Source organism: Schistocerca nitens, chromosome 2, assembly GCF_023898315.1.
Source record: "Schistocerca nitens isolate TAMUIC-IGC-003100 chromosome 2, iqSchNite1.1, whole genome shotgun sequence".
Lineage (NCBI taxonomy): Eukaryota > Metazoa > Arthropoda > Insecta > Orthoptera > Acrididae > Schistocerca > Schistocerca nitens.
Genome location: NC_064615.1, coordinates 1,085,133,228 through 1,085,145,622, shown reverse-complemented (window position 1 = coordinate 1,085,145,622; position 12,395 = coordinate 1,085,133,228). Strand labels below are relative to the sequence as shown.

The 12,395-nt window shown below is 45.7% G+C and overlaps 1 protein-coding gene across 2 annotated transcripts in view; it reads left to right on the top strand.

The window, feature by feature from the left end:
* LOC126237480 (uncharacterized) overlaps positions 1–12,395 on the top strand; it is a 361,405-nt gene that overhangs the window by 318,002 nt on the left and 31,008 nt on the right. For both annotated transcript variants that reach the window (XM_049947623.1, XM_049947624.1), the window contains exon 7: positions 4,166–4,416. In XM_049947623.1, coding sequence (XP_049803580.1) covers positions 4,166–4,416 — 251 coding nt within the window. The remainder of the gene's footprint in view (positions 1–4,165; positions 4,417–12,395) is intronic.

The following is a 12,395-nucleotide window of genomic DNA, read 5'->3' as shown; positions in this document are numbered from 1 at the left end:
ATTCGAGAAGTGTAAGCTATGTGCTGACACCGGTTTTCAACCTCTCTCAAATGGTTTAAATGGCTCTGAGCACTATGGGACTTAACATCTGAGGTCATCAGTCCCCTAGTTAGGTTAGGTTTAAATAATTCTAACCTAAGGACATCACACAAATCCATGCCCGAGGCAGGATTCGAACCTGCGACCGCAGCAGCAGCGCTGTTCCGGGCTGAAGCGCCTAGAACCGCTCGGCCACACCGGCCGGCACCCTCTCTCATTTTTTGCGTTCTAATCGACGACATAAACACGATACTACCCTAACACGCACTCCATATTCTCACTAAACAGTTACGCGTCTAGCTGCTTAACAGCTCATGTATCCAGTTGGCTGACAAGAATAGCTTATAGAAAAAAGGGAGAAAATTGAAGGTTTGTCGGATGACGATCAGTTTCGCTTTAAGAAAGGTAAAGGCACCAGAAAGACAGTTCTGACGTTTCGATTGATTATGAAAGCAAGACTTAAGAAAAATCAAGACATTTTCATAGCATTTGTCGACCTGGAAAAAGCATTTGACAATCTGAAATGGTGCAATTTTATCGGAATTGTCAGGAAAATAGGTAATCATTGTAGACGAACACGAGTAAAAAAAAAGAATGTAGAAGAATCAAGAGAAAAAAAAGTAAGAAAAGAAGACCAATAACGAAGTGCTCGAATTAGAAAGGGTAGAAGACAGGAATGCAGTCTTTCGACGCTACTATTAAATGTATAGAAGGAAGAAGCAGTGACAGAAATAATATAAAAGCTCAGGAGTGGGATTAAAATTCGAGGTGAAAGGATATCAATGATTCACCGATGGCATTGCTATTTTCAGGAAATTGAAGGAGAATTACAGGACCTGTTGAATTGAATGAACTGTCTAATGAGTACGGAATACGGAAACTGAACAAAGACGAAAATAATGAGGATTAGAAAAGCTGAGATCAGCTATAAAGTTAGCATAAAAATTTGGGACAATGGAGTAGATCAAGTGCAGGGATACTGTTGCTTTGGCAACAGACTGGCACTGGTAAAAAGGAGGTTCCAAGGGAAGTCTACTAATATCAAACATTGGCCTTAATTTGAAGAAGAAATTTATGAAAGAGTACATTTAGAGCGCAGGATTGTATAGAAGTGTGGGGAAGCCGGAAATGAAAACAGCGAAAGGGCTTGAGATGTGATGATATAGAAAGATGATGAATATTGGGTGGAGTGATAAAGAATGAGGAGGTTGTCCACATAATCAACGAGGAGACGATCATGCAGAAAACATTGACCTGATGAAGCGACCGAAGGATAGGACATGTAGTAAGACATCATGGAATCGCTTCCACGGCACTGGTGTGATCTATAGAAGGTAAAAACTGTTGAAGACGACAGAGAATGGAAAAATCCAAAGAAGCAATTGAGGACGGTAGGCGGAAGTGGTACTATGAAATGAAGAGGTTGGAGCAGGAGATGAGTTCGTTGTGGATCGCATCAAACCAGTCAGAAGACTGACGACCCAAAAAACCTCGATGATTCCGTTACTCATTGTAATACGCGTTGCACAATGATAGCGAAATGCTTCGTATCTTGTTTTTTTTTCCGCTTCCTCAAGTAGCAAGTCCTTGGATACTATACTGGGCTGAAGATTCCACGTATCAAGCATGTGCAGATTTTCTAGTGAATGAAGTAGCGAGTCCTAGGGCTCCTAAGTGGAAGGAAGATTTCTTGTGACTGCGCATGCGCAACGCCTCCAACAGCGACAGGATCGAGGCATTCGCTGCCCGCCTCGGCGTCTCTGTGGATGACTAAGGCGGATCGCGCGTGTTCACGCCCAGTGGGTTCGGTACATACGTCCGTCGGTTTCCTCGAGTCACGCCAGATAAATATAGGCATTGTGGCGCGTGTGCATTGTGCAGCGGCTATCGCTGGCAGACGCTACGCCGGCGTCCAGTCTGAGGCAGCTCCTGGCAGGACCCGACCGGGCACCTCCTCGTTTTGTGCTCTTCCGACCGGACATGACGTTAACGAGGCCCGACGGCCGCCACAGAGCAACCACTGACAATGCCATCTGTGGTAACGCACGCGCAACGAGACAATGCCGCGGCTCTCCAAACGAAGCACTTCATCACGCGCGCCTGGTTCCACGCGTCGGTCGCAACAGAAACTAACCGGCGAACTGTTACTACTGAACTGGAAACTACAGTCATATAGTCCCATCAGAACACCCCTAGATTCACGCTGTGCGCAATATTAAGAGGGCCTTTAATAAGTAGTGCAACATTTTTTTTTCTCGGCCAGTCCCGATAGGCGGCGGCGCTGTACGCAGCCTTCAAAATGGCGTCTGTAACGGAGGTGTGGTCCAAGGAGAGAGCTGTCATTGAGTTTCATTTGGCGGAAAGCCAGAGCGTGGCAGATATTCACAGGCACGTGCAGGATGTCTACGGAGACCTGGCAGTGAACAAAAGCACGGCGAGTCTTTGTGCAACAATGTCGCACAAGCCTGTCCGATTTCCCGCGTGACGGCCGGCCGCAAGCGGTTGTGACTCCTGCAGGAAACGAATAACAGGTCTCATCTTCTGTCACAATTCATTGGCGGCGACATTTTTTCGAAGAGAGTATTGGGACGCTTGTCCAGAGGTACGACAAGTCCCTCAAGCGTTACAGTGGTTATATCGAAAAGCAGCCACAAATGTGCGTAACTTTTACAAATAAAATAATTTGTTGAAATAATTACGTTTGTCTTCCATTTATTATCTATTGGAGGGCAAACAAAAAAACTACTTTATAACTTGGAATCTTATTTCAAGATGGAATTTGGCGCCAGTCTTTGATGCGATATTTACAGTGGGTGTACAGAAATATGGAAACACCGCGAGAATGGTTTCCTTGAACATAAATCCAGATGATAGCCAAGCCTACAGGTTGTGATGTTGTATTTGACCACGAACTGCACCTGTGAAATGTCCTCAGTACGTTGCAAGTGTAAGTCCTAAGTAGTCGTGAGTGTGTTATGTCGGAGCTCAGTGCATTCGAAGGTGGGCAAATTGTTGGTGCTCACATGGTGGTTGCTCCTATAACCAAGTTAGCCGACGAGTTTGGTTTTCGAGAGCCACCGTAGTGAAGGTTTACACCGCATACGGGGAAAGCGGAAAAAGATCATCCGTCAAGGCACAATATGGACGAAAGTACGCATTGAATGAGGATTGGGCGTAAAATAAGGGCATAACAGTTGCAGAAGTAACTGCAGCGCTGAACGTCGCACTCGCGAATCCCGTCAGCACCAAACCTACACGAAGGTAAATAATTGCAGGGCGAGCTGGAATTACAAAACCGTCCATCCATGAAGCAAACGCTCGTAACAGGTAACTGTGGTGCAGAAGGAATTAAACCTGAATTATGGACCAATAGAATAAAGTCATTTGTTCTTATGAGTCTTATTTCACGTTGTTTCCAACCTGTCCGAGTTCACTTCCCAAGAGTGAAACTTTGCCGGGGTTTGGTGAAAGTTTGGGCAGCCTTACTGCGATATTGCATGGGCGGCATGGTAACTCTGCGAGGTCGTATTATGAGGTCATTTTTGCTGGTCAGTTCCATCCCATGGTACAATGTTTGTTCCCCAGTTGTGATGCTGTATTCCGAAACAGGGCTGCTGTTCACACTGCTAGCGTCATCCAGGACTGGTTCTTTGAGCACGGGGGTGAATTGTCGCGTCTCCCCTGACAACCACATTCAGCTTCTATGCTCTACTTCTGAGAGAAGGGTTGTGGTTACTGTGCACCACAATCATCGTTATTTGAACGTACTACTATTAAAGAGGAAGAGTGGTCTAAGATACCCCTGAAAACTAGTACAGTATCTGTATTTATCCAGTCCCCGACGATTGTTTTGAATGCCGGCGGTTTTCCTAACCGTATTAGACGCGATAAAACCCTGTGCTTTTAGTGTTTCCGTACTTTTGTACTTACAACATCAACACATTACCTCTGTTCATACTAAGTAATGAAGCACTGATGACTGATGGCAATTTGTATCAACATATTACTTATTTTTCAGTGTGTCTTCCATTTCTTCCTGAAGTGCATATTTAGAAGTCGGCTGCTTTTGCTGGAGCCTCACTGGACGCGGGGTGCTAACAGGTGTCTTTGTTTCTGTGTGCTGCAGTGAAACGGCCAGTGGACATCCGCAACCGCCCACGCATCCCGATCCCCGACGAGGACCCGTACAGCGTGGCGGGCAGCGGCGGAAGCAGCGGGGGCAGCAGCGGGGGTGGCGCCGGGGGCGTCGGAGGCGGGCCCGGGGGCCTGGTGGCCGCCGCCAGGGACCAGCTGATCCAGCAGCAGCAGGCCTCGCGCCGAGACCGCCCGCCAAAGCTGCCTCCCAGGGACACCGCCTACCCGCAGGACATACCCAAGGTACGTCGCAAATCCTCGATGTCTGAGGGACTTATTTGTAGAGTTGTAAAACTACCGTAAGTGAAAATAGACTACGGTTGTTTTCCTAGTAGCTTAAGTCAGTTAAGTTCGTACCCGCTTTACCTGTGTATTGGATGCGTTGCATACCTATCGGGTATTATCTCATGACGATTAGTTTCTTTGCGTATGCTACCAGTGTCTTACTAAATTCCTCTACAAAACTACCCTAGAAAACAGGTAGAGGTGAACAATTTAGAAACTGAGTGAGAATATATAAAGGGCCAACTAATTTACGGAAGTTTTCTTTCTACATAGTCACCCTCCTACCTGTTATTTAAGAATAAACAGTATTTATAGCAAAACTGAAATTGTCAATGTTTCATTTAGGTTTTATTTGGCAATTGTTGATTTGTAACGTGAACCAGAGGGATGTCGCAGTAAGAATAAAGAAAACGATATAGATTTATCAAAATGGCTCTGAGCACTATGGGACTCAACATCTGAGGTCATCAGTCCCCTAGAACTTAGAACTACTTAAACCTAACTAACCTAAGGACATCACACACATCCATGCCCGAGGCAGGATTCGAACCTGCGACCGTAGCAGTCGCGCGGTTCCAGACTGACGCGCCTAGAACCGCTTGGCCACCGCGGCCGGCTATAGATTTATCTAAAAGCGCTAGAAAACGTTATTTCCTCAACAAAATGGTAAAATTAAAAAAACGCAAAACAAAAGTATATCAGACATCAAATCAATACTTCGACCAACTTACATAAGACATTTCTGTTATTCACAAACATCTTTCGTATTTATGAATAATAATAAAAAACTCTTGCTTTTGAACTTATGACGAATGTTCTAGTGAGCAGAAAATAACAACAATAATTACATATTTTTTAAAGTTTGTGCATGTAAACTATTCTTGCAGCAAAAATAATTGCTTTGGTTACACAAAAACGCATTAATTAAGTGATCAACTAATTTTTATTACTTACGAAATTCAATTTAGATTCTGTAAGGATATAAAATACACAGTGCACTAACACCGAGTGATGTGCGGCTCTAATTGTGTACAAAGCAAGTAACCAAACTAACTAAAAACAAAGAGACAAATCAACTTTTCTCTCTTGCAACTTACTGTATGTTTCTCACGGTAATCCTAGCAATTACTACATCATATATGTAGTGTACTTCCTACTTCGGAGGCGGCTGAAATTGAACTGAGGGTCCCCTTCGTGGCATAATATGGGAACATAACGTTCTCGCATAATTACGCGATAAACAGTAGCGTTCTAGTGGTCCTATGTCCAACAGCCAGACAGAGTGAAACCGTTGCTTGGAAATACGACAGTTAATGACAGAATTTGACTTGCGAAATTATTTTGAAATCAATTCCTGTGTATCTCAGACACTAGGTGGTTATCCTTAATTCCCTAGTTTTATTTGGCCACAGGACAAGCATGTGCAACCCCGTTTTCTTTCGAATTGATACACTGATGTATTCGTCTTTAGGTACGCCATTTCTTTGACTGGACTCCATATTCAATCATGATTGTCTACATTAAATAGAGCCTTCAGACGCAGGACACACCAATCGCAACGGAAGTCGGCCAGTAATCGCGAAAGAAGCCATCTTTTTGAGTTGCGTAGCCGAACAACACTTCACATGATGCAGGTAGAAATGCCGTTTCCTTTGCGGCGCATTTAGTTGTGTGTTCAGATGTGTGTGAAATCTTGTGGGACTTAACTGCTAAGGTCATCAGTCCCTAAGCTTACGCCGGCCGCGGTGGTCTAGCGGTTCTAGGCGCTCAGTCAGGAACCGCGCGACTGCTACGGTCGCAGGTTCGAATCCTGCCTCGGGCATGGATGTGTGTGATGTCCTTAGGTTAGTTAGGTGTAAGTAGTTCTAAGTTCTAGGGGACTTATGACCACAGATGTTGAGTCCCATAGTGCTCAGAGCCATTTTTTGAACCCTAAGCTTACACACTACTTAACCTAAATTATCCTAAGGACAAACACACACACCCATGCCCGAGGGAGGACTCGAACCTCCGCCGGGACCAGCCGCACAGTCCATGACTGCAGCGCTTAAGACCACTCGGGTAATCCCGCGCGGCGCGTATTTAGTTGGGAGTGAGGTAGATGCTTTTCTGGATCCAGATTCCATACATTTCTGCTCTTTCTAAAACATACAAAATAAAAGGAGGCTCAGTATCGCGGTTTCGAGAGTTGTGTCTTATGCCCATTTCAAGACCGAGTGAGGTGGCGCAGTGGTTGGCACGCTGGACTCAGTCGGGACGATGACGGTTCAAACGCGCGTTTGGCCATCTTGATTTAGATTTTCGTGATTTTCCTAAATCGCTGCAGGCAAATGCCGGGGTGACTCCATTGAAAGGGCACGGACGACTTCCTTCCCTAATAAACTTGCTGTTTGGTCCCCTCTCAAAATCAACCAACCAACCTATTCTAAGCGGTGTGATCTGTGTTTTTTTTAGAAAGGTGGAAGCGATACTAACCACAGAGCCCCATCGTTCTGCCAGAGTCTGGGGTGATTTGCACACTGTCAGCTACCTTACGAGTAGCTGTGGGGCAGAGGCGATTGGACTGCGGTGGCGGGTTGCGAAGAGCCTCCCGCTGCCACACACACACACACACACACACACACACACACACACACACACGTGTGCGGCATTCCGGACGCGCTCCGGCTGTGACACTTGCCTGTGCTGTGGTGTGAGGCGGCGACACTTTCTACGCCATGAATATTGCACGAGCGCGCCCTGTGCCCTGTAGGACAGCGGCGCGGAATGCCGACCCACGCCAGCAGATGCCTCTGAGGCGCCGTTTCCAACCGGGCGAGAGAGCTTTACTGTGCTACAACAGCCAGCTGTTTGCATCACAGCGAACGACCCTCGCAGATACTTGCAAGTACCTTGTTTGCTCACGACGAAGATAAGTTTCTTATGCTTTCGGGGGTCCATAGTTCATCCGGTAACGAAATCGACCTCTGGGCAAACTTGTCACGTAATAGAACTACATGAAAATGCGAGGGGCGTTCAATAAGTAATGCAAGACATTCTTTCTCGGCCAATTTCGGTTGAATAAATGCGTAATTTTTTGTGGCGCATTGTGCAATATTTACGCTCAGCTCCTGTAATTTCATGAATTTCCGCTATACCTAGCCTTCAGAATGGCGTCTGTAGCGGATGTGCGTCCTAAGTAAGAGAGCAGTCATTGAGTTTTTTCCGGCGGAAAACTAGATCATTGCAGACATTCGCAGGCGCTTTCGGAATGTCTACGGAGACCTGGCAGTGAACAAAAGCACGGTGAGCCGTTGAGCGAGGCGTCTGTCATCTTCGCGTCAATTCGCGCAAACCTGTCCGATTTCCCGAGCGCCGACCAGTCGCACACAGCTGTGCTGCCCTCAGCCCTAAGGAAATCGAGGAACCGACTTCAGCGTGTCCGTCGCCACAAAAGTTCAAACGAACTCCTACTTCTCCGTGACGATAGAAGGCCTCACACAAGTCTGCGCACACGAGAGCAGCTCACAAAACTTCACTGGGCTGTTCTTCTTCATCCACCCTACGAGCCGGATCTCGCACAATCCGACTTTCATCTGCTTGGTCTAATGAAGGATGCACTCTGCGGGAAGAAGTAGGTGGATGATAGGGGGTTATTGACGCAGCGAGACGTCGAGCAGTAGAGTGCTACCATGCGGGCGTGTAGGCTCTCCCAGTAAGGTTGTGCAAGGCCGTTGCATTGACCGGAGATTATGCTGAAAAATAGGGTTTTGTAGCCGAATTTGTGGGGAATAATTTGATGTATTGTTATCCTGAATGACATCAACATGCTTTCAGAAAAAAGTCTTATATTGCTAACTTAATGCTCCTCGTACATTTATGACTTACACTCACGCACTAACACACAACCACAAAGCTCACCATTGGTTGGGGAAAGCAGATGCGTTTAGACAATCTTGAAACGGAGCAAATACAACTTATTTACATGTCGTAAACATTCTCCATTGGAAAATCTAACTTTCGAATCCGACGTTGAGTGGAAACATGTTCTTCTTCTTCTTCCTTGAATTTCATCCTCCTCTCTATGGGGTCGGCATTGTTATGTGGGTTTTGACAATGTTACAGTTGCTGGCCGAAAAGCCCTTCATGGCACCACCACTCTCCCCCCCCCCCCCCCCCCCCCAGGACGGATTTTATGTATCCCAACAGTTTGTGTCTACAGTAACTCATGTTCAAGCGTGAGAACGTTTTTTAAATGTTTGCGTAGCATTTATTGAGGCAAGCGGTGGTCAACAGCCCGGTACTTACATAATTCCATGTGGGAAACCGCCTAAAAACCACATATAAGCTGGTCGACTCATGAGAACTCCTAATTAATTCTCCTGGCAGGCTCGATACGGACAAGCTCGCCTGTCGGAATCCTGGAAGCTGCAAGTTAACGTGCTCTGCTATCCGGGTGGGACTCAAGGTTGAGGATATATAGTACTATAAACACAGAGACAAGATTTTTGCTCGTTATTTAGTCATGTTATCATTAAGACGGAGAAATGAAAATACTGAAGTGAAAGAGAGGACCAGCACCAGGTATGCAGTTCTTACATTGTAGTGCTACTGCGAGTATTTACTAGGAGACCGCCAATGATACGCTAAAGCCAAGACAGGCGCGGAGAAAACAACACGCAGGGATTAGCGCACTTTCCCGGAAGCAAGTCCGTTCTGCCGTCGCTCTTCATTTCCTCATCTTTTTCGCACGGCTTCCACAACGTAAACAGTTGCCGCGGTTTGTAGCTATTGTACGCCGCGAGAGTGAAAGTAAATTACAGAAGGCGTCCATTAGCAGCAACGGAGAGAATTATTTCCCAGCAAGAGTGGCTTTGCTTGCAAGCCTGAATAGCGGTTCCTGCTTTCCGACCGTCTTCTAGGATTTTGCAGGTGTATTTGTGTGATAAGAAACATATCCACGTGATTATTTCTCGGATCTTTGCTTCAGATGCCGTCAATGATAGTATACTTCTTCAACCCTGGCATTTGCGCTTTGTAACCATGCTATGGAAAGAAGCTGTGAAGAAGCGATCTTCGATTCGGGTTCTTGATTCCAGGTATTACAGAAAATAGGGAAACGTTTCGTGTTATACGTCAGAAGTATTTCTAGTATGTACATTAGTATATATTTCTGTGGCCCGCATCTCGTGGTCGTGCGGTAGCGTTTTCGCTTCCGACGCCCGGGTTCCCAGGTTCGATTCCCGGCGGGGTCAGGGATTTTCTCTGCCTCGTGATGGCTGGGTGCTGTGTGATGTCCTTAGGTTAGTTAGGTTTAAGTAGTTCTAAGTTCTAGGGGACTGATGACCATAGATGTTAAGTCCCATAGTGCTCAGAGCCATTTGAACCATATACTTCTGTGTAACAACAAACCAGCTTCCTTTTAAGGCACTGGAAATGTCCAATTTTGTTGTAAAATATAGAGATCTTATATTGCGAATACTTCAGTGCAGTCGTCAAGATTCTTATAACGTTTGTCGACCCGGCGCACAGAAAGATAGCAAAATGGGACTATAATCCATCTTCTTTGAGTAAGCAGTCTTCTATCTTTAAATTCTTCAGTAGGTACAGAGCTATAAACATGTTTAACTACACGCAGCGGTAATTTTATGTGTGACTTAATTTGCATCTCAGACTACAACGAACTGACTGTATTGTTTCATTTGACACTGTCGACCGCGGCCTTCCTGTCCCATTGTAATCAGGGCCTGAAAACTCAGATCACTCGAAAATAAAGTCTGTAAAAAGAATTAATGGTTAGCTAACGGCGTCAAACACGGAAAAAATACGAAGTTTACGATCACTGCATCCATTATCGTTGTCACGGGCTGCTCCTGACGACAATAATGGAGGCAATCATCGAAATCTTCAGATTTTATCCGAATTTGACGCATCAAGTTAACCGGAAACTTTTTATCTAGGGGCTCCGTCGCGTAAGAGTTCGTAGCCGAAAATAATGTACGTTTACTGAGGGAATTCATCTTTAGGTCTTGTCACCGATGACAGATCGTATGAGACACAAACTGAAGCTCGTTGAAGAGGTGGTGAGTTTGAACTGCAACATGTTACCTCACTCCACGAGGCTATACAGAAAGGTTAGGATAAAGAGGGATATTCGAGTATCTGGAATTACAAACAATTCCAAATAACATCCCAGTATTGGCGAGGAAAATTTCTTCCGTCACTGTGCTATCTGCGGACGTAGCGCAAACGGAGCTAGTATGCTGTAACGGCCTCTGAAATCGAAGGTAGTTCTTCTTTCGTGTATAGGTAACACAAAAGTAACATAACAGCCTAGCTGGTACCACATGCGTTATTGTCCGAATGACCCGAAGGGAGAAAATGTTTCAAATGGCTCTGAGCACTATGAGACTTAACATCTGAGGTCATCAGTCCCCTAGAACTTAGAACTACTTAAATCTAACCAACCTAAGGACACCACACACATTAATGTCCGAGGCAGGATTCGAATCCGAAGGGAGACCTGTTGGTATACAAGCCATGAGCATTGAAACAGATTATTTTGGAATTCATGTTTTTTAAGCAGCTCGTCCCACACTTTGCTGGGAATTTCCCAAGCCCAGACACGTGTAATAAAATGCGCGAGCCACGTGAGCGATTAAATTATTTAAAATGAAATGAGATGAAGATCGTAATTTCTGAAATAATCTATCCATTCTCCTTTCACATTTTATTCTGAGTTCGTACTGTATGGTACTTGACATACGTGATTTTCTAGTTATTTATCACAATTTCAGTATTCCGGATTTACACGCGGGTTAGTATTCATCTGTGTCCACTAGTTTCACAGACCTCGTATACAGTGAAAATAAACCACTGTAGTTTATTTTACAGTGTCAGACGTGCCTGCGCGTATACGACAGAGAGCTTTTTGTAAGGAGTAAGGCAGGCTGCGTGCGTGCGATAAGGAACAAAAAGGTGAGCGCGCCTGCCGTGGGCAGTGTGCTTTGTACGGCTCACATTTGACGCCCGTGGGATCCTAATTAGCGCTCATTGCATCGGCCCGCTCCCAGAAGAGGAGATAATGAGCAGCTGGAGAGACGGCCGGTAGTCTACTGTACGGGGCCGGGAGTAGGGGTAGCACTGGCAGACACACCTTGTGAAGGAGCCGCGGGCTGCCCGTCTGGAGCGCCGGCCGTCCTTTTAGGGGAGTGCTTCCGTCCGCCCATCACGGAAATATACCTGAGTACGCGTCTCCTGGCAGCACCTATTCCACTGTGTTTAAACACTTTTTCTGGCAGACATCTTGGCGAATCTGATCTGTCGCGGGATTTTCCTTTCCTTCGTCTCTGCACTCAGGTAACTTGGTCTTCCTGCCTCATCCCTTTTCGACCCGTAATTCTACATAGTCAGTCAGAAGCACTGAGCGACACCCACTCAGAATTGTGATTACGTAAGAAACTCGACTAACAAAACCCACTCTGTTGTACAGGACAGCGAGTTTCGCAGAATCGAAAGTAACATCGGGTGTGTCCCAAAAATTATATAACAAAACCTTATAATTTTTTGCTAGAAACGTAACCAATTTATCATAGAGGATCGGCAGCACTTATCATTAGACCTGGAACCCAATAACCTGATTTGTAAACCAACGATTCTCCACTGCCTCGTGGGTACAAGTGCAAATATTTTTACTGGCAACTGAGGACGGTGTACTGCACAGCCTTGCATCAGTATTCACTTCGTTTGCAGAGAACCTGTTAGCAGTAGTATGTCATTAGGCTGGTTAATACCTCCAAGTACATAAGGAGAAGAAAGTCATTAACGCTTATTTTCTCCTAGAAAGCAAGTTAGGTGTTGAAGTCTGGACACGTGGAATCAAAATGGCTAGTTTATACTGGCAGACGCAGTCCACATAGTGGTACAGTTACGACCCTGCAGAAAACGTCAGGTAGTAA